Genomic DNA, 22,755 nt, shown 5'->3' with positions numbered 1-22,755 from the left:
CAACTGCTCCAGTGGCTGCGGTAAGGTCCCGAGAGAGGCTACCTGCAGTACTCGATGGCCGTCTGCGGGCACCATGGTGAGATATTGGTGTTCTTGTGGTGTTGTACACTGTGAATGTCCCGTACTGTAGCGCCTGGACACGCTTCCTGTCTGCTCCAATCGTTGCCATAATCTTGAGATCACACTTTGTGGCACAGGGAGGCCCTGTGCTATGCCCTGCTGTGTTTGACCAACCTCCAGTCACCCTAGTATTCTACCACTCGTGACATCATCAATATGTGTTCTTTGAGCCACTTTCAACACACAGTCACCATTAACACGTCTGAAAACGTCTGCACACTTACTCACTGTACCGTACTCTGACATGCACCAACACACCTCTGCATATGTGGACTGATGCCAGCGCCACTGAACAACGTCCGCAAATCAGATGCACCACATGGTCATACCCTGTGGTGATTTAAACCCGTAAACCACCCACCAGATTGTTGTTTCACCATGTATCAGCATTATCCTTAATTTATGAGTATGAGTATAGAAACTTTGATTGTAGACTTTCCTGGGATAGTTTACATCAATCTTCAAGAGTCATCCAGTTCCATTTTCTTCAGTATCTCTGTGATACTATGCCACAGATGAAACAAGCCTGTGACCATTTGTGCTGCCTTTCTCTGTATACGTGCAATATCCCCTGTTAGTGCTATGTGGTACGGGTCCCACACACTGGAGCAGTCTTCTAGGATGGGTCGTACAAGAGATTTGTTAGTCTCTTTTGTAGACTGATTGCTCTTCTCCAGTGTTCTACCAGTAAACCAATGTCTACCATGCTCTTTAACCACAACTGAGCCTTTGTGATCAGTCCATTTCATATCTCTGCAAAGTTTTACACCCAGGTATTTGTATGAGTTAGCTGGTTCCAAGAGTGAGTCATTGATATTACAGCCAGAAGATACTACATCTGTTTCATTTTGTGAAGTGCACAATTTTACATTTATGAATATTTCAAGCAAGTTATCAAACTTCGCTCCACTTTGAAATCTTACCATGATGTGACTGAATATTTATGCAGCTTCTTTCAGACAGTACTTTATCATAGGTAACTGCGTCATCTGCAAAAAAGTCTAAGGTTACTGATAATAGTGTCTGCAAGGTTATTGATATGCGATATGAACAGCAAGGGTTCCAACACATTTCCCTGCGGCACACCTGAAGTATATTTGACAATGACTTTCCATCCCAGATAACATGCTGTATCCTCCCTCCCAAAAAGTCCTCAATCTAATCACAACTTTCACTTGATACCTCATATGATAGTACTTTTGGCAATAAGCATAGGTGTGGCACTGAGTCAAATGCTTTTCGGAAATCAAGAAATACTGCATCTGCCTGGATCCAAAGCTTTCATTATGTCATATTAGAACATTGTGAGTTTAGTTTCACATGACTGATGTTTTGAGAGTCCGTGCTGTTTGGCATTGAGGAAGTCATTCTATTCAAGATAACTCGTCATTGTTTGAACTCGGAAATGTTCTAAGATTCTGCGGCAAATCGAAGTCTAGGATATGGGATGGTAGTTTTGTGGATCACTTCCATTACCCTTCTAGTAGACAACATGGTAAAAGTGAGGAATTTCCCTATTCCGATGATGAGTGGATTTGGAGGTTGTAATGTTTTATGATGTGAGCTGAATATAGCACACGATGGAATTGAAAATGTTTGAGATTTTAAAATTTGCTATGTGAGCTGACCATAGCACACAGTATGATTCAAAGATGTTGTGGTAATCAGATGTATCAAAAAATAAGAAGTAAAAATTGCAACTGGTTGAGTCGGTTATGATGGTCAGATGATAGTTTTGGGCACACCATATTGTGCACTGCTTCGATTTTATTGTAATCAGTGAATTGTGACAGTTGAAGTGCGAGTAATGTTCCAGTTACAAAGTTTGAGGCAACTAGGGTAGTGGAATGTTTCAGTTTGCTGTGTTTGATTGGAAAGAAATAGCCCTGTAGACGCATGTGAGGTTTGTCATTTTTTATTTATGTAATGATTGCTAGTGAGGAATATTGAATATTTGGTTACATACACATTGGTGGGACTGCATAATTAAAGGTATGAAAAACATGTATTGCACAGATGGCTAATTTTTGTACTGCTTTACGTGACTTAGATTTAAATTACGGAAGTAACTTTTACTTTTTACCTGTGTTGACCCCTCAAAATCTTTTGTAGGCTGCGGTTTGGAAATGGGCCTGATGATCCAAAACTAGTCACCACAAGAAATGACTATTACACAACTATGACAAATATTGAAATGATAATTAAATTGAGACCCTAAACTGTCAACAGGCGTCGATATACATCAACGGGGCAATTGAAAAAGTGTGTCCCGACCGGGACTCGAACCTGGGATCTCCTGCTTACATGGCAGATGCTCTATCCATCTGAGCCACCGAGGGCAAAGAGGATATTGCGACTGCAGGGAATTATCCCTTGCACGCTCCCCACGAGAGCCACATTCCCAACTTAATGTCCACACACTACATTCATAGTGCCCCTGCCCATTACACTCATTACTCACGGCAGGCAATCTTACCAAGTCCCGTAAGAGTTCGGCAATGCGTGTGCATCCGCACAGAAGGAGGGGGTCAGTGGCCAGTTAGCCTTGACCATATGAACATTTCGGACACGTCCGAAAGAACGGATACCATCTTCATATATGACAGATATTGAAAGAAAATAAACAAAATAATAATACGCTACTGGCCATTAAAATTGCAACAACACGAAGATGACGTGCTACAGGCGCGAAATTTAACCGACAGGAAGAAGATGCTGTGACGTACAAATGATTAGCTTTTCAGAGCATTCACACAAGGTTGGCGCTGGTGGTGACATCTACAACGTACTGAAATGAGGAAAGTTTCCAACCGATTTCTCATACACAAACAGCAGTTAACCGGCGTTGGCTGGTGAAACGTTGTTGTGATGCCTCATGTAAGGAGGAGAAATGCGTACCATCACGTTTCCGACTTTGATAGAGGTCGGATTGTAGCCTATCGCGATTGCGGTTTATCGTATCGCGACATTGCTGCTCATGTTGGTCGAGATCCAATGACTGTTAGCAGAATATGGAATCGGTGGGTTCAGGAGGGTAATATGGAACGAAGTGCTGGATTCCAAAGGCCTCGTATCACTAGCAGTCGAGATGACAGGCATCTTATCCGCACGGCTGTAACGGATTGTGCAGCCACGTCTTGATCCCTGAGTCAACAGATAGGGACGTTTGCAAGACAACAACCATCTGCACGAACAGTCCGACGGCATTTGCAGCGGCATGGACTATCAGCTCGGAGACCGTGGCTGTGGTTAACCTCGACGCTGCATCACAGACAGGAGCACCTGCGATGGTGTACTCGATGACGAACCTGGGTGCACGAATGGCAAAACGTAATTTTTTCAGATGAATCCAGGTTCTGTTTACAGCATCATGATGGTCGCATCCGTGTTTGGCGACATCGCAGTGAACGCACATTGGAAGCGTGTATTCGTCATCGCCATAGTGGAGTATCACCTGGCATGATGGTGTGGGGTGCCATTGATTACACGTCTCTGTCACCTCTTGTTCGCATTGACGGCATTTTGAACAGTGGACTTTACATTTCAGATGTGTTACGACCCGTGGTTCTTCTCTTCATTCAATCCCTGGGAAACCCTACATTTCAGCAGGATAATGCACGAGTACATGTTGCAGGTCCTGTACTGGCCTTTCTTGATACAGAAAATATTCGACTGCTGCCCTGTCCAGCACATTCTCCAGATCTCTCATCAATTGAAAACGTCTGGTCAATCCTGGCCGAGCAACTGGCTCGTCACAATATGCCAGTCACTACTCATGATGAACTGTGGTATCGTGTTGAAGCTGCATGGGCAGCTGTACGTGTACACGCCATTCGAGCTCTGTTTGACTCAATGTCCAGACATATCAAGACCATTATTACGGCCAAAGGTGGTTGTTCTGGGTACTGATTTCTCAGGATCTATGCACCCCAATTGTGTGAAAATGTAATCACATGTCAGTTCTAGTATAATATGAATACCCATTTATCATCTGCATTTCTTCTTGGTGTAGCAATTTTAATGGCCAGTAGTGTACTAGAGCTGCTGACCCTATCCTCCATCAGTATGTTGGAACTTCACAAACCTTATGTTGGAACTACACAAACCTGCTCTTTGTCAGAATTAGGCAGTGCAAAGTGTAGGGTAGAATAATAATAATATGGAAAGGGTACATTGCTACATGCCATACAGAGGAGACATTGATTTACAGACAGGCATAGTGAACAAGACTGCTAAAATATTGTCTTTGTACAACGTCCTCCTCCTTCTGAAATAGGAAACACAAATCACGCACCTGGACACTGTCTGGGTGCAGGGGTCCGGTTGTGACTACATCTGACCTGAGCAGCAATCTGATACAGTGAGCGGTGGGGGTGAAGCGGTGGCATGGGGAGAGTAGTGGAAGGGGTAATAGGGTAGGGGTAGGTGTAGTGCTGCGTAGGGGGTGTGCAGGGAGATGGTAGGGATATGACTAGTCTTTTGCCCTTTTCTGCTTCCCCCCCTCCCTCTTTTCCCCTCCCCTTTCCACCCCCATCCCCAATCAACCACTTCCTAACTCTGCATCTAGCAGCCTAACCTGTCCTCACAATGTCCCTGCATGCTCCCACAGGCAGCACAGCACCTCAGCCCCCCCCCTCCCTCTTATCCCTCTTAGTCCCGACCCCATACTTCCTCCTTATCCCCACTACCCACCATAGCACATTGCAGTTCACATCAGACACAGTTGCAGTTGGGGGATAGTGGCTATGTGTGTGTTGTGCTTATGTAAATTTGTGTCAGTCTTTTCTGTTTTGGAAGAAGGAATTGATCTGAAACCTCGAATATTTTAGCAGTCTTTTTCACTGTGCCTCTCTGTCTCAACACTTCCTCTATGTACTGGGTAATAATATACCCATATTCCACATCATGATAAGGAATGCATGCTGAAGCAAATAAATAAAATTTGTACTGAGGCTGGGATTTGAACCCGGGTCTGCTGCTAACTAGGCACACCCTGGCAATGTGACTAATACAGCTGCACGCACTACCCTACTATATCTCCCTCCTTAATGCAAACTCCTATTCGCATCTCAGCCCATCTTGATGTTCCCCTTCTTAACTTGTATCAGTGTTGCAAAGGCTCTCAACCACTGAAGTAGTACCTTAGCATTGAACAAAATGGGATTAATCCTCCCTGTACCTCAGTTGTAGGTGCTACATTAATCATATGAATTTATACACTATGTGATCAAAAGTATCTGGAGACCTGGCTGGAAATGACTTACAAGTTCGTGGCGCCCTCCATCTGTAATGCTGGAATTCGGTACGGTGTTGGCCCAGCCTTATCCTCGATGATAGCTTCTGCTCTCGCAGACATACGTTCAGTCAGGTGCTGGAAGGTTTCTTGGGGAATGGCAGCCCGTTCATCACAGAGTGCTGCACTGAGGAGAGGTATTGATGTCAGTCGGTGAGGCCTGGCACGAAGTCGGCATTCCAAAACATCCCAAAGGTGTCTGTAGGATTCTGGTCAGGACTCTGTGCAGGCCAGTCCATTACAGGGATGTTATTGTCGTGTAACCACTCCGCCACAGGCCGTGCATTATGAACAGGTGCTCGATCGTGTTGAAAGATGTAGTTGCCGTACCCAAATTGCTCCTCAACAGTGGGAAGGAAGAAGGTGCTTAAAACATCATTGTACGCCTGTGCAGTGATAGCGCCACACAAAACAACAAGGGTTGCAAGCACCCTCTGTCAAAAACACAATCACACCATAACAGCATTGCCTCTGAATTTTAGTGTCGGCACTACACACCCTGGCAGACGATGTTCACCGGGCATTCGCCATACCCACACCCTCCCATCGGATCGCCACATTTTGTACCCTGATTTATCAGTCCACACAACATTTTTCCTCTGTTCAGTCGTCCAATGCTTACACTCCTTGCACCAACCAAGGCGTCGTTTGGCATTTACTGGCGTGATGTGTGTCTTATGAGCAGCTGCTCGACCATGAAATCCAAGTTTTCTCACCTCCCACCTAACTAGTACTTGCAGTGGATCCTGGTGCAGTTTGGAATTCCTGTGTGGTGGTCTGGATAGATGTCTGCCTATTACACATTACGACCCTCTTCAGCTGTTGGCGGTCACTGTCAGTCAACAGACAAGGTTGGCCTGTATGCTTTTGTGCCTTATGTGTCCCGCCACTTTTCCACTTCACTATCACATAAGAAACAGTGGACGTAGGGATGTTTAGGAGTGTGGAAATCTCGTTTAGAGATGTATGACACAAGTGACACCCAATCACCTGACCTGACCAAGTTCGTGAGTTCCGTGGAGCGTCCTATTCTGCTCCCTCACGACATCTAATGACTACTGAGGTCGCTGATATGGAGTACCTGGCAATAGGTGGCAACACAATGCCCCTAATATGAAAAGCACATGTTTTTGGGGGTGTCCAGATACTTTTGATCACATAGTTTGTATTGCAGAGACATATGACATCTTCACCTACACGGTTACTCTGCAGTTCACGATTAAGTGCCGGGCAGTGTGTTCATCAAACTACCGTAAAGCTATTTCTCTACTGCTCCACTCTCGAACAGCACACAGGAGAAATGAGCAGTTAAATCTTTCTGTTTGACCTCTGATTTCTCGTATTATGTCATGATGACCACTTCTCCCCATGTAGGTGAGCAGCTTCGTCTTACAATAATGAATACAGGCTGAAGAGCACAAACTGGATTTTGTATTATGGGGGGACCCATGCTAGCATAAACCGTGCAGCTGTGTTAGCCGCAGTTCTAGGGTGGTGCAGTGGTTAGCACATCCACCTAGTGAGCAGAGGACCTGGGTTTGAATCTCAGCCTCGGTACAAATTTTAATTATTTGCTGTGGATTATATTCATTATTGTAAAGTAAATCTGAGACTTTATATCTCTGGGACACACAGTTTCATACAGTTAATACTTTTCAAATTCACTTATGTTGGTGGATTTCATCATTTGCGGCCAATGGTGTTAGAATGATTCCCAGTGCACCTCTGGTCCACTTATATACAAGGGCGGTTCAGAAAGTAACCTCCGATTGGTCACAGTGCGGGTTGTGGGGGGAGTAGCGACGCCATCTGTGCGTTCACGCACTCAACAGGTCAGTCGGCATCAAGCCGTGGTCGAGTGAACGTCGTACCTGCGCTAGTTTAGTTTTTGTGGCAGTTTGAAATGTGTGCTGCAATAGAAAACCCCACCAAATGTGAAGTGCGTGCTGTCATAAGGTTTTTTACAGCCAAAGGATATTCTGCAGCAGCTATTCATCGTGAGATTTGTGCCGTGTACGGACCAAGAGTTATGAGTGAAGGAGTTTTCCGTGAGTGGGTACGTTTATTTAAAAGTGGACGAGAAAACGTTCATGATGAAGAGAGGAGTGGTAGACCATCAGTGGTGACTGACGAACTCGTTCAGACAGTTGATGCAAAAGTTCGTGAAAATCGACGTTTCTCAATGTCGGAGTTGTCTACTGGTTTTCCACAGATTTCTAAGACTCTCTTGTACGAGACAGTGACAGCAAGATTCGATTACCGTAAATTCTGTGCACGATGGGTGCCCAAAATTCTTACCGACCACCACAAAACTCAAAGAATGGCGTCTGCATTAGACTTTCTGTCACGTTATGAGGACGAAGGAGAACCATTGTTAAACAGAATTGTGACCGGCGACGAAACCTGGATTAAGTACGTGAACCCTGAGTCAAAAGAACAATCAAAGATGTGGGCACATTCAAATTCGCCTACCAAACCAAGAAAAGCCTCGCAAGATTTTTCTGCCAGAAAACTGATGGCAACGGTGTTTTGGGATGCCAAAGGGGTGTTGTTGGTTGAATTCATGGAACGTGGTACGACCATTAATCAAGACGTGTACTGTGAAACAATAAAAAAGTTACGATGGGCTATACAGAACAAACGCCGTGGTATGCTGACTTCCGGTATCGTTTTTTTGCACGATAATGCCCGTTCTCACTCTGCTCGCAGAACAACGGCCCTTCTTGAGTCCTTCAAGTGGGACGTTATCAACCATCCACCTTACAGCCCAGACCTGGCGCCAAGTGATTATCACCTCTTCATGCATTTGAAGAAATGGCTCGGGTCACAGCGGTTTGATGACGACGAAGAGCTCAAAGATGCGGTCACAGGCTGGCTCCAGGCACAAGCGGGTGATTTTTATGCAGAAGGAATTTCAAAGCTTGTGAAGAGATACGATAAGTGCCTCAATCGCTATGGACACTATGTAGAAAAATAGTGCAAAGATGTAGTTGTAAGATGTATATATTAAAATATTTTTATTTAACTTGGTGTATTTTTTTAAATCAACCGGAGGTTACTTTCTGAACGGCCCTCGTACTTTCCTTGCCACAGTTGGCAGTGCTTGTAATGCTTTGTTTTATTCACATGTATGTATAATGTGTGTAAATAGCATTGCCCAGAGTGATAACGAGTTGCACGTGTCGGCAGCTGGAACAGTGGTGGGAGGAGGGGGCGTACCTGTCGAACCGGCAGCCGCTGTTGCCCTTCTGCAGCATGACGGGCTCGATGCCGCTCGCAGACCTCGGCTGGAAGCTGGGCGAGGGCCGCCAGCTCAAGGTGAGGCCGTAACTCTACCACATTACCATTGTAATTTAGTATGTTTTTACCTAAGTAACAGAAAATTCTTGTCTCTATGTTGTCACGTATACTATACCCCAACAGAACAAATAGTCCAGAATGAGATTTTCACTCGGCAGCGGAGTGTGCGCTGATATGAAACTTCCTGGCAGATTAAAACTGTGTGCCCGACTTAGACTCGAACTCGGGACCTTTGCCTTTCGCAGGCAAGTGCTCTACCATCTGAGCTACCGAAGCACGAGTCACGCCCGGTCCTCACAGCATTACTTCTGCCAGTATCTCGTCTGCTACCTTCCAAACTTTACGAAGCTCTGCTGCGAACCTTGCAGAACAAGCACTCCTGAAAGAAAGGATACTGCAGAGACTTGGCTTAGCCACAGCCTGGGGGATGTTTCCAGAATGAGATTTTCACTCGGCAGCGGAGTGTGCGCTGATATGAAACTTCCTGGCAGATTAAAACTGTGTGCCCGACTGAGACTCGAACTCGGGACCTTTGCCTTTCGCAGGCAAGTGCTCTACCATCTGAGCTACCGAAGCACGAGTCACGCCCGGTCCTCACAGCTTTACTTCTTCCAGTATCTCGTCTCCTACCTTCCAAACTTTACAGAAGCTCTCCTGCGAACCCTGCAGAACTAGCACTCCTGAAAGTGAGTTCGAGTCTCAGTCCGGCACACAGTTTTAATCTGCCAGGAAGTTTCAGAACGAATAGTCCCGTCACAGGAACAGCCATGTATGAGAGTCACTCCAAAGGAAATGCACACTATTTTTTTTTTTTTTTTTTTAATCCATCTTTTATTCTACATGTTTTTAAAGTTTTACAGTGTGTAGATACACCCTTTAGGAACAATATTTTCATTTCTCCACATAATTTCCATCCCTCTCAACTGCCTTACGTCATCTTGGAACCAGCGCCTGTATACTCGCACAGTAAAATTCTGGGCCAACCTGTTGGAACCACTGTTTGGCAGCGTGCACAAGGGGGTCATCATCTTCAAACCTTGTTCCGCGAAGAGAGTCTTTCAGTTTCCCAAAGAGATGATAGTCACATGGAGCCAGGTCAGGACTGTAAGGCAGGTGTTCCACTGTTATCCATCCAAGTTTTGTGATCGTTTCCATGGTTTTTTGACTGATATGTGGCCGTGCATTGTCGTGCAACAGCAAAACATCCTGCTTTTGCCGATGTGGTCGAACACGCCGCAGTCGAGCTTGAAATTTCTTCAGTGTCACCACATATGCATCAGAATTTATGGTGCTTCCACTTGGCACGATGTCCACAAGCAAGAGTCCTTCGGAATCGAAAAACACCATAGCCATAACTTTTCCAGCTGAAAGTGTGGTTTTGAATTTTTTTCCTTGGGTGAATTTGCATGATGCCACTACATTGATTGCCTCTTCGTCTCTGGTGAAAAATGATGGAGCCATGTTTCATCACCTGTCTTAACTCTTCCAAGAAATTCATCTCCACCATTCTGGTACTGTTCCAAAAGTTCGTTGCCTACCGTTTTTCTTATTTCTTTGTGAGCCACTGTCAACATCCTGGTAACCCACCTGGCACCAACCTTTTTTAACGCCAACACTTTCGGTATTTTGCAAACACTTCCTTCCCCTATCCCAACGTAGCGTTCACTGTGATGCGGCTGTCAGCAGTCACCAACTCGTTACCTCTCTGCACATTGTCTGGAGTGTGTGCAGTTTGAGACCTACCACTGCGAGGACAATCCTCAATATTGCCGTGCCCACTTTCATCACGTAACCTGCTTGCCCACCGACTAACTGTACTGCGATCGACAGCAGCATCGCCATACACTATTTTCAACCTCTTTTGGATGTTTCCCACTGTCTCGTTTTCACAGCACAGGAATTTTATGGCAGCACGTTGCTTCTGACGGCACCACTCACAGGAACAGGTTGAACTATGTTTGAAAACAAGCAGGAAGGATGTATCTACACACTGTAAAAGTTTCACACATGCAGAATGAAAACCGTATTTTTACAAAAAATAGTGTGCATTTCTTTTGGAGTGACCCTTGTATAACCGCCTTACTAAAATTTAGTTTAGTTCCCAAATAAAGTACACTATGGGAGGGCAGTCCTGTTAATAGAAAAAAGCTAATCAATAGAGTTACCCTTTTGACCATGTGTTGTGTCTAATGGAAAAGTAAATCAGACTATTCAGTTCTTTTCCTAAGATCTTACCCAGTGATTAGATAGAAACACAGTATGAATAATATTATACTGAAGATAGAACAGCTCAGTTCCAAGTTAATTTAGTGGTTTAAAACATATACTAATGGTCACCAGCCTATCCAGGCAATGAAACAGTGGAGTACTGGAAAAGCAGAAGTTTGAATTTTGCCTACTTTCTTGCTACTCTTTAAGCTGCTGCTTCAAATAAATATTACTCCAGGTAAACAGTGTTGGACTACACCATTATACAATACATTTTTAAAAGCGTAAAAGCCCAGTAGATAACTTCAAGGAAGCTAAAAAAAATTTGGCCAGGGTGGAGGGGGGAACTTTATAAAAGCTAACGTAAATTTACATAAACAAACTTTTACTATAACACTTCGCAATAGTTAAGAAACCACAAAAACAATTTAAACGGTGCCTCTTTATATTAACGTGGCACTTCATAAGTCTAGGATACTCAGATTAATCAAACACCAGGAAGGAACCCTATATAGATGTATGATTAGGATGAAATAACAGGGGGAGCCAATTTCTTTAAAGTTGAAGAATGATGCGACTACGAAGGCTTTCCCAGTGTAATAATTGATAATATTCTTCTCGGGTGTGCAGCTGGATCGTAACGTCTTCATGACACAATATTTCTGCGGTCCAACTGGCTGCCATCTTCAGGTGAGAGTGCTGGTGCACGATCTTGCGAGAACTGACTTCTCAGCGCAAGCGGCGGCCCCTATATAGGCCGCAGAAGGCCCACAACGTGTGCGTGAGAAGGTGCCGTAACTGCCCTCTAGCGCAAGTAAACATACCGCTCCACCAGTGGTGGAAACAGGCGAAATAGAGATATAGCTATCAAAAATTAAAAATTAAAAAATTTTATTCCGACGATCGAAACACAGATTGTTGTTTTTTAATGTCCAATAACACCGGTTCCAAGTCTTACTTAAAAGATAACCCTTGTCTTTATTAATAAGATTATCAGATAAACGAATCTCTACGGATTCTTGTAAAACACAGTCCCAATAGCGAGATGCAGGGGCAACCATTTGTGTCTCGTCATACAGCATTCTGTGTCCCTCGGTGAGACAATGCTCCGCCACAGCAGTTTTCTCAGGTTGAAGCAGCCGTGTGTGCCGCTGGTGCTGAAAACATCGGTCCTGAATGGTCTGGATTGTCTGACCAATATAAGCCTTCCCACAGTGGCAAGGGATCTTGTAGACACCAGGCTTCCTCAAACCCATCTTAAGGTTGCGTTCAAGCGGAATGTCTATACAGATGAACAGATCTGTCGTGCTTTTCAGTTTGGACCTTCGCCTGAACCACCAGAAGATACCTGCAAATCGGTGGCTTTTCTGCCTTTTGCTGGGAGCATTTCCTCGAAGATAGGAAGAATTCTGAAAAGATATCATATCAAAAGTAAGTAGCGCCAAGATTAGAGCACTCCTTGGCTCTGTTAAGGATGACTTGGGTTTGAGGAAGCCCGGCGTGTACAAGATCCCTTGCCACTGTGGGAAGGCTTATATTGGTCAGACAATCCGGACCATTCAGCACCGATGTGTTGGGCATCAGCAGCACACACGGGTTGCTTCAATCTGAGAAATCTGCTGTGGCGGAGCACTGTCTCACCGAGGGACACAGAATGCTGTATGGCGAGACACAAATGGTTGCCCGCGCATCTCGCTATTGGGGCTGTGTTTTAAAAGAATCCATGGAGATTCGTTTATCTGATAATCTTATTAATGGAGACAAGGGTTATCTTTTAAGTAAGACTTGGAACCGGTGTTATTGGACATTAAAAAACAACAATCTGTGTTTCGATCGTCGGAATAAAATTTTTTAGTTTTTAATTTTTGATAGCGATATCTCTATTTCGCCTGTTTCCACCACTGGTGGAGCGGTATGTTTACTTGCGCTAGAGGGCAGTTACGGCACCTTCTCACAAACACGTTGTGGGCATCCTGCGGCCTATATAGGGGATGCCGCTTGCGCTGAGAAGTCAGTTCTGGCGAGATCGTGTACCAGCACTCGCACCTGAAGATGGCAGCCAGTTGGACTGCGGAAATATTGTGTCATGAAGACGTTACGATCTGGCTGCACACCCAAGAAGAATATTTTTCAAGAATGATTATTAAGGCACAGTTTAAATTAATGGTTCATGCTGTACAAAAGTAAAAAATCGTATTGGTGGGTGTAGGTTTGGGTGTGGCAAACAGTTACGGTGGTTACACTATCCACAGTACGGCCTGCTGTATGGGCTCAATGTCTCTTCTTGGCATCGTTCAATTTTACATACAGTAGCCCAACAATTCACAGGAAACAATTAAAATCGCTCAAAAGAGAAAAGGCCGCTGGACCTGGTGGGATACCAGTTCGATTTTACACAGAGTACGCGAAGGAACTTGTCCCCCTTCTTGCAGCGGTGTACCGTAGGTCTCTAGAAGAGCGTAGCATTCCAAAGGATTGGAAAAGGGCACAGGTCATCCCCGTTTTCAAGAAGGGACGTCGAACAGATGTGCAGAACTATAGACCTATATCTCTAACGTCGATCAGTTGTAGAATTTTGGAACGCGTATTATGTTCGAGTATAATGACTTTCCTGGAGACTAGAAATCTACTCTGTAGGAATCAGCATGGGTTTCGAAAAAGACGGTCGTGTGAAACCCAGCTCGCGCTATTCGTCCACGAGACTCAGAGGGCCATAGACAAGGGTTCACAGGTAGATGCCGTGTTTCTTGACTTCAGCAAGGCGTTCGATACAGTTCCCCACAGTCGTTTAATGAACAAAGTAAGAGCGTATGGACTATCAGACCAATTGTGTGATTGGATTGAGGAGTTCCTAGATAACAGAACGCAGCATGTCATTCTCAATGGAGAGAAGTCTTCCGAAGTAAGAGTGATTTCAGGTGTGCCGCAGGGGAGTGTCATAGGACCGTTGCTATTCACAATATACATAAATGACCTTGTGGATGACATCGGAAGTTCACTGAGGCTTTTTGCAGATGATGCTGTGGTGTATCGAGAGGTTGTAACAATGGAAAATTGTACTGAAATGCAGGAGGATCTGCAGCGAATTGATGCCTGGTGCAGGGAATGGCAATTGAATCTCAATGTAGACAAGTGTAATGTGCTGCGAATACATAGAAAGATAGATCCCTTATCATTTAGCTACAAAATAGCAGGTCAGCAACTGGAAGCAGTTAATTCCATAAATTATCTGGGAGTACGCATTAGGAGTGATTTAAAATGGAATGATCATACAAAGTTGATCGTCGGTAAAGCAGATGCCAGACTGAGATTCATTGGAAGAATCCTAAGGAACTGCAATCCGAAAACAAAGGAATTAGGTTACAGTATGCTTGTTCGCCCACTGCTCGAATACTGCTCAGCAGTGTGGGATCCGTACCAGATAGGGTTGATAGAAGAGACAGAGAAGATCCGATGGAGAGCAGCGCGCTTCGTTACAGGATCATTTAGTAATCGCGAAAGCGTTACGGAGATGATAGATAAACTCCAGTGGAAGATTCTGCAGGAGAGACGCTCAGTAGCTCGGTACGGGCTTTTGTTAAAGTTTCGAGAACACACCTTCACCGAAGGGTTGAGCAGTATATTGCTCCCTCCTATGTATATCTCGCGAAGAGACCACGAGGATAAAATCAGAGAGATTAGAGCCCACACAGAAGCATACCGACAATCCTTCTTTCCACGAACAGTACGAGACTGGAATAGGAGAACCGATAGAGGTACTCAGGGTACCCTCCGTCACACACAGCCAGGTGGCTTGCGGAGTATGGATGTAGATGTAGAATGCCGTAAGCCATTTGCAGTCTTCATCCGAGGCATTTTTGTGCAAATTTGCAGGCAAAGCTTCACCTGCTCCACAAAGATGTTGCCTCAATTACTGCTGCCTACAAACTGTGTGAATTACTTCCTACACTTGCTCTAGGTAGCGTGTGAAGCATCCCCAACTCTCTTGTGGTTCCCGTTTTAGATACTCCATGTCGACGCTGCTCGTAGACACGTATCGTCGGTAGGTTTTCCGGCTTTACTTCCCGACGTGACAGCGACGACTCTCCAGTGAGGTGCGAGCCTTGTGTTTTGCTATTACTGCGAGTCTTGTAAATATCGCTATTATTTAGTAATTTGCCCAGCTACAAACTCTCCCCTTTTATGATTAAGACAGTCTGCACCACCTTTCGGAGGGAGTGGGGACTTCAAAGAGTCACAAAAGTTCATATTAAGCAGTCCGTAAAACATATAAATGTTCACTTCAGTCAGCGTGTTAGTTACCGTATTTACTCGAATCTAAGCCGCACTCGAATCTAAGCTGCACCTGAAAAATGAGACTCGAAATCGAGGAGAAAAAAATTTCCCGAATCTAAGCCGCACCTAAAATTTGAGACGCGAAATTCAAGGGGAGAGAAAAGTTTTAGGCCGCACCTCCAAATCGAAATACAGTTAGTCCATTGAAATATGAGACACAATTTAGGTCGAATGAATGACGATACAGCTACAGTAGTTTGGTTCGAGTCGTAAGCTTAGCAGTTAAGCTTTACCAGGTAGCCATTGCTATGCGTCAGGTGCTCCGTCCGTATTTATACGAGTGCCCTTCCTTTTTGCGTACTTTGTCTGGTTTGAATTGATTGTTTATTTTTCTTTGATCTGATAAGTGCCGTTCTCTTTGTTATAGGTGTTTACGTCACACTAAGCTGAAAATGCATTACTGTACTGTGTCATGCACTGTTTGTCGCATTCTGATAATGAGTGTTTACGGCCTGTCTCCACTCGCGGCATGGCTTGCTTTTGTGGATGCTACTGCCGCTTGCAACTAAAAAAAAAAAAAAGGGAGAGAGAGAGAGAGAGAGAGAGAGAGAGAGAGAGAGAGAGAGAGAGAGAGGAATCGTCTCATTAGCGAAACAATGGCAAGGAACTGCTATTTGCTGTTACCTACACAAATAATAGACAGCGTTTGATAGCAGATGTTCTGAATGACAGTTTAGCGAAAATTTTTCTCCGTTTGAAAATCTTTGCAGACGCCTCTTTAGTATATTACATTCTGCACTGAAATTAGATTCATCTTAGACTTAAAAATCTAGTCAATTGCCGTGCTTCATTTCTGACTTATCACTATTAGGCATAAGAATAATACGAATATAAACATGGGATGATATCTATATTTTTCCGCGTTTGCTGTTGTCTCACTCTAGTTTTGTAGTTTATTAGGCAGACGGGATTTAAATGAGTTAGCAGCAAACATGAAAGAATACATGGCAATATGTTTATATTCGTATTATTCTTATGGTGAAGAGAATACAGCATGCAATTCACAATTCATAAAAGTTCCTATAAGGAACCATCTCAAGGAAAAAATTCAGAACGTAGAGTTGGCCATATTGACAAACATCCCAAACAGTCTTGCCAGTCGGTTTTTCGTAGTACATTGAAATGCTGCTACATTTGAAGATGCACAATACGGAATTTGTATTTACTTCGTTGGATAATGTATGAAAATGCAGTGGTCGAAACTCGAGTCGGAGAAAAAAAGCTCGTCTTCCACCTTTTTTTAAAAATTTATTTACTGACGCAGAGGGTTAGGCGCCAGTATTTATCTTTGTGCCTGCAAAGCATGCCTGTGTAGCGCTACATATATTCGACGGCAGAAGTTAGTTGTGGCGGCACTTACCAACATTTTCCAGAACTTCCGCTTACTTTGCACTCGATTCTAAGCCGCAGATGGTTTTTTGGATTACAAAAACTGGAAAAAAGTGCGGCTTAGATTCGAGTAAATACGGTAATGCCTATGCTTTCTGCTAGATGGTACTGACTTACTGCTGAATAGCGTTGGTTCCGCAAAACCTTCACTGATTAGTACTTGGTAAATGAAATAAGTACAACACTCTTGTATTTCACTTTCACTCTATATTCAAAGATTAAGATGGTGATGGATGATGGTCTATTTAAAAGGTTCCTAGCCTGGAGGAATCTAAATAGTCTGTAAATGCCGATATGCACCCGCTCTACGTCCAGATTCGCAACTGACGGCACACGACACTTTCAAAAGTCCACACGTTAATATCTGAATACCGGTACCTCTGGAATCATTCGTATCAACAGATAATTTGAGTTTCTGTTGTCTATATGTCCGTAAAGTTCCAATATAGTGCTAAAGTCCTAAAATCCCCTTAATACTCCGTTGCTACCGACAGCCAGAGATCGTACACTACATCACTTTTAATCTCCGTATTATTCTACCAGTTTATCGTGAATCTTAACACGATAAAATCCAATCGGATTATTGTCTCGCCTACTGGCATGGATTCCCCGCCCTTTAACAAAACAGTCAAGGAAAAAAGGCGGCAATAATGACGATCAGGCCTTTTTACAGGTTTTTCGCCACAAGAGTTTAACGTCACTGCCTTCTCCATGACGGAGCTCCCGTGGCTTTGCTCTACTTACACGTTAAACTACTTGCTGATATACTATAATTTTGATCTGCAATTACCAAACTCTGATTCTACACTATTTTCCCCTCAAAAAATTCTATTCTTAATTTTATTATTATTCTTTCTATAGCTTTTATAACTGTCAACTGAACCGAGGTGTTACACGTGCCAATTCGCCCTTGCCACCTTTTCCACTCCCCAGAGCCACTTTCATTTCAAACAAAAGCACGCTGGCTTTTACATAACACTTATTTCTGACATTGTTCCTACGCATGACCATTTCTTAAGTTGTCAAATTTACATCAATATGAATAATTTACAGACACAAATATTTTTAAGTACAAAATGTCATCAGAAAATTATTTAATCTAATAAACAATTTGTATAGAATTTTACATACATTACTCACATACCATGCAAAGAACTTCAAACTCCAGTATAGCACACTTTATACCTACAGCAAATATAGTATCAGTATGTGAAAATTTTAAAGCAAAAAAAGAATTCTAAAAATTTTAATGAACCATAAGCAAATAATGTTATAAGGCGAGCACTGGTGCTGGGCACTTCTCTCGTCAATACGTGTTTTGTTGTGGGCTGTCTTTCATAGTAACTCATAGACAGAGGGTATTTTTCCTTGGCACTAATACTCTTTACTCACATTATTTCATTTTTTATGTGTAGTAATGGTAACGCCATCAGCCTTAAAGCTTTTATTCGTACACAACTAGTTTCGGTATTGCAATACAACATCTCCAGGCCCCTGTATCACCCGCTCTACATGATCAAGTTGATCTCAGAAATAGACACCATCATTCTTTAAAAGATCCACAAAACATCAGCACCTGCAAAATATCTTATTGTTTGTGGTGTAGATGTGTTGCTACCTTGTGCACCACAGGCAATAATATGTTCTGCAGATGCCATTATGTGTGGATCCTCTACAAAAAGTATGGTAGCAATCCCCGAGGTCAACACGATCGACCAGAGTCGTAGATAGCGTGTGTCCCACGTTTTCTGCTAAACAACTTGACCATTTCATCCAGACTTGGTACACACATCACTTACTGACAGGCAAAAGTCACTGTGGCGTAAGAACCATTTACTCATCACAGATCAGGAGATACGACATCATAAAATACTGAGATGCATGAAGAACTGCCACATCATGCACGACATTCAAATTTGTTACTTCTGTGCCAGTAACTTCACTTGCAAAAAATTTTGTGTACCGTATTTACTCGAATCTAAGTCACACTTGAATCTAAGCCGCACCTGAAAAATGAGACTTGAAATCAAGGAAAAACAAATTTCCCCAATCTAAGCCGCACCTGAAATTTGAGACTCGAAATTCAAGGGGAGAGAAAAGTTTTAGGCCACACCTCCAAATCGAAACAAAGTTGGTCCATTGTAACATCAGACACAATTTAGGTCGAATGGATACAGCTACGGTAGTTTGGTTCGAGTCATAATCTTAACTGTTAAGCTTTACCAGGTAGCCATCGCTATGTGTCAGGCGCTCTTATAAGAGTACCCTTCCTTGTTCAGGTGCTTCGTCTGGTTTGATTCGATTGCTTATTTTACTTTGATCTGATAAGTGCCGTTCTCTTTGTTATAGGTGTTTACGTCACTCTAAGCTGAAAATGCATTACTGTACTGTGTCATGCATTGTTTGTCGCATTCTGATAATGAGTGTTTATGGCCTGTCGCCGCTCGCGGCATGGCTTGCTTTTGTGCGCGCTACCACCGCTTACAATTTTAAAAAGAGAGGAATCGTATCATTATCAAAACAATGGCAAGAGACTGCTATTTGTTGTTACTACACTGCTGCTTTCTTTGATAATGATCAAGAAGAACCAAATAATAGGCTGCGTATGATAGAAGATGTTCTGAACGAGAGTTTAGCGAAATTTTTTCTCCGTTTGAAAATCTTTGCAGAAGCCTCTTTCGTACATTACATTCTGCACAGAAATTAGATTCATCTTAGACTTAAAAATCTAGTCAGTTGCCGTGCTTCATTTCTGACTGTATCATTATTCAGCATTAGAATAATAAGAATATAAACATGAGATGGTAAGTATATTCTTCCACGTTTGTTGTTGTCTCACTCTTGTTTCGTGGTTTATTAGGCAGACAGGATTTAAATGAGATAGCAACAAACACTAAAGAATACATGGCATAATGTTTACATTTTTCTACCTTTTCTTTTATTTACTAACACAGAGGTTTTGGTGCCAGTATTTATCTTTGTCCCTGCAAAGCATGCCTGTATAGCCCTACATATATTCGACAGCAGAAGTTAGTTGTGGTGGCACCTACCAACATTTTTCAGAACTTCCAGTTACTTTACACTCGATTCTCAGCTGCAGGTGGTTTTTTGGATTACAAAAACTAGAAAAATAGTGCGGCTTAGATTCGAGTAAATATGGTACATTATTCACGTATGCAGCTAAATGCACTACCAAATTTCTATCACTATACCACACATAATTCTGGAGGTAATATGTCATAAACACTGAGATGTGTGAAAAACTGCTACATTATGCATGATGTTTAAATTTAATCACTTCTTCACTGCTAACTCAATTCACAACACATTTTGCAGACAATATCCGCATAAGATGCTGAATGTACCTACAAAATTGTATCTTTTTACAACACATTGATCAGGAGATAAGATGTGATAAACAACGAGTTGCGTAAAAGACTACCACATTTGTCCGTGGTGTTTTAATTTATTGCTTCTATACTAGTAACTCTATTCACAACACGTTTCACAGACAGTATCCACATATGCTGCTGAATGTATCTACACAAATATGTCATTCTATGAGACATACTTCAATAGATATGACACCATGAACACTGACAAGGGAACCTCCCCATTGCAGCCCCCTCAGATTTAGTTATAAGTTGGCACAGTGGATAGACCTTGAAAAACTGAACACAGATCAATTGAGAAAACAGGAAGAAGTTGTGTGGAACTAAGCAAAATATACAAACTGAGTAGTCCATGCGCAAGATAACAACATTTCGTGTGAGCTGCTGCGGAACGAGAGGTCCTTGGTTCAAGTCTTCCCTCGAGTGGAAAGTTTACTTTCTTTATTTTCGCAAAGTTATGATCTGTCCATTCGTTCATTGACGTCTCTGTAATAAGTTTAGCTTCTGTGTTTTGCGACAGCACCGCAAAACCGTGTGATTAGTAGACGAAAGGACGTGCTTCTCCAATGGGAACCGAAAACATTTGATCGCAAGGTCATAGGTCAGCCGATTCCTCCACAGGAAAACACGTCTGATATATTCTATACAACACTGGTGACGGCATGTGCGTCACATGACGAATATGTTGTCGACCCACCTAACTTGCACACTTGGTGAATGGGTAAAAAGATTCTTCCACCTTGCCTGATTTAGGTTTCCTTGTGGATGTGATAATCACCCCCAAAAAAGTGATGAAAACATAAGAGTTTGTCACATAAACTGCAACAAATGAATGTAACAGTTTCACAGTCACACAGTTTTCCTTGTGCTCTGTCAAAACATATGTTTTTAACGTTTTCAAATTTTTCCATGTGTAGACCATCAAATCCTGCATATGTCCAAGCAAATCTGAACACGACCTGGAATTTTGGAGAGCGAAGTTGATTGTGTGTGAGTGCCTGAACTTTGATAATTGTCTGAAAATAAAAAATTAAACTTTCCACTTGAGGGAAGAAAGAACCAAGGACCTCTTGTTCCGCAGTTGCTCACGCTAACCACGGGACCACGGCGCTCCTGAGCTCACACTATCCTTGATGTTGCCTATCATGCACGTGGACTACTCAGTTTGTATATTTTGCTTATTTTTTTCATAGTTCCACACAACTTCTTCCTGTTTTCTCGATTGATCTGTGTTCAGTTTTTCAAGGCCTATCCACTGTGCCAACTTATAACTAAATCTGAGGGGGGTGAGATGGGGAGGTTCCCTTGTGAGCTGTATGAAAAAAGTGGCGCATCATGCATGAAGTTTTAATACATGTGTTCTTTGCATGTAAGACACTCCTACAGTTGAGCCAATTGCCGACACCTGGCATCACTTTTGACAGCTTTTAACTGTGAAGCACAAAGAGTTGAAGGCAAAAACAATAACCATCTATAGAGCTACGAAGAAGCATTGCCATAAAGACTTTAATAAAATCACATTGTGGATGCATGAAGCATCCATGCTCCGTATACAGTAACTATAAGCTTCTAGCAGAAAATTTGAAAAATGGATGCCAGGACAATGCTGAGTTTGTCAGATAGTAACACCTGTTATCCCAATATTCACCAGGAGATGGATGACAGATGAATTTCATTTTCCTCTCGGAGTGTGATGTGTTAGTGAGCTGTGACTCGATTACTGAGATCTGCATTGAGCTTTCAGGCTTGGCATTTGCTTCAGTTTGTCACCTGCCAATAATTGAGTGACACAGCTGTTAGTTTTGTGAGAAAGGATGGCAGGCAGTTTTAATGAACAAATAAATTACCACTAGTGATTATCTTGATTTGGCCACAAAGTGATCATCTAAATCTTATGCACTGGCAGAAAACTTCGACATTTGTTCTTACAATTCTAATGATTAAGTATATTTATGGCAGTGCTACACAGATAAGGTGACACAGTTTAATTTGTGACTCAGTGGTGTACTAAAGTGAATTACAGTTTATTAGTTTCATAATGTACATATCCAAATCATTTCATTCAGGTACAGGAGACACATCAAAGTTGTGGTGAAATTTCATTGCAAATGTAGAACAGCTGATTGTAGCAAACAGCATAACAACAAAAACATCATCATCATCATCATCATCATCATCATCATCAACAACAACAACAACAACAACAACAATAATAATAATAATAATAATAATACAGTTATATATACATATAATAAAAAAAATCTAACACTGAAGTTATCCATTGGTCAAATGAGCATTTTATTCCGTATGAATTCTTGTACTAAATAATAGCATTTCTCCCACAGAAACTGCTGTAACCTTGTTTTTAGAATGTCTAACTTTATACTGAATATGTTTGTGTCTATTAACTTGTTATTTGTCATCCCCTTATTGAGATGACAGTATACAGGGTGAGTCACCCAACCGCTGGATATATTACGTAAACCACAACAAATACTGGCGAACCGATTCCACAGACCGAACGTGAGGAGAGGGGCTAGTGTAATTGTTTAATACAAACTATACAAAAATGCACGGAAGTATGTTTTTTAACACAAACCTACGTTTTTTTAAATGGAACCTCGTTAGTTTTGTTATCACATCTGAACATATAAACAAATACGTAATCAGTGCCGTTTGTTGCATTGTAAAATGTTAATTACATCCGGAGATATTGTA

The 22,755-nt window shown here is 42.6% G+C and overlaps 1 protein-coding gene across 2 annotated transcripts in view; it reads left to right on the top strand.

Annotated features, from left to right (window-relative positions):
• The window catches only part of LOC124553735 (peroxisomal carnitine O-octanoyltransferase), a 263,361-nt gene that overhangs the window by 42,584 nt on the left and 198,022 nt on the right, over nucleotides 1-22,755 (top strand). For both annotated transcript variants that reach the window (XM_047127665.1, XM_047127666.1), the window contains exon 4: nucleotides 8,603-8,731. In XM_047127665.1, coding sequence (XP_046983621.1) covers nucleotides 8,603-8,731 — 129 coding nt within the window. The remainder of the gene's footprint in view (nucleotides 1-8,602; nucleotides 8,732-22,755) is intronic.

This window comes from Schistocerca americana, chromosome 11, assembly GCF_021461395.2.
Source record: "Schistocerca americana isolate TAMUIC-IGC-003095 chromosome 11, iqSchAmer2.1, whole genome shotgun sequence".
Taxonomy (NCBI): domain Eukaryota; kingdom Metazoa; phylum Arthropoda; class Insecta; order Orthoptera; family Acrididae; genus Schistocerca; species Schistocerca americana.
Note: the sequence above shows the minus strand (reverse complement) of the source record. Positions and strands in the feature narration are given on the sequence as shown.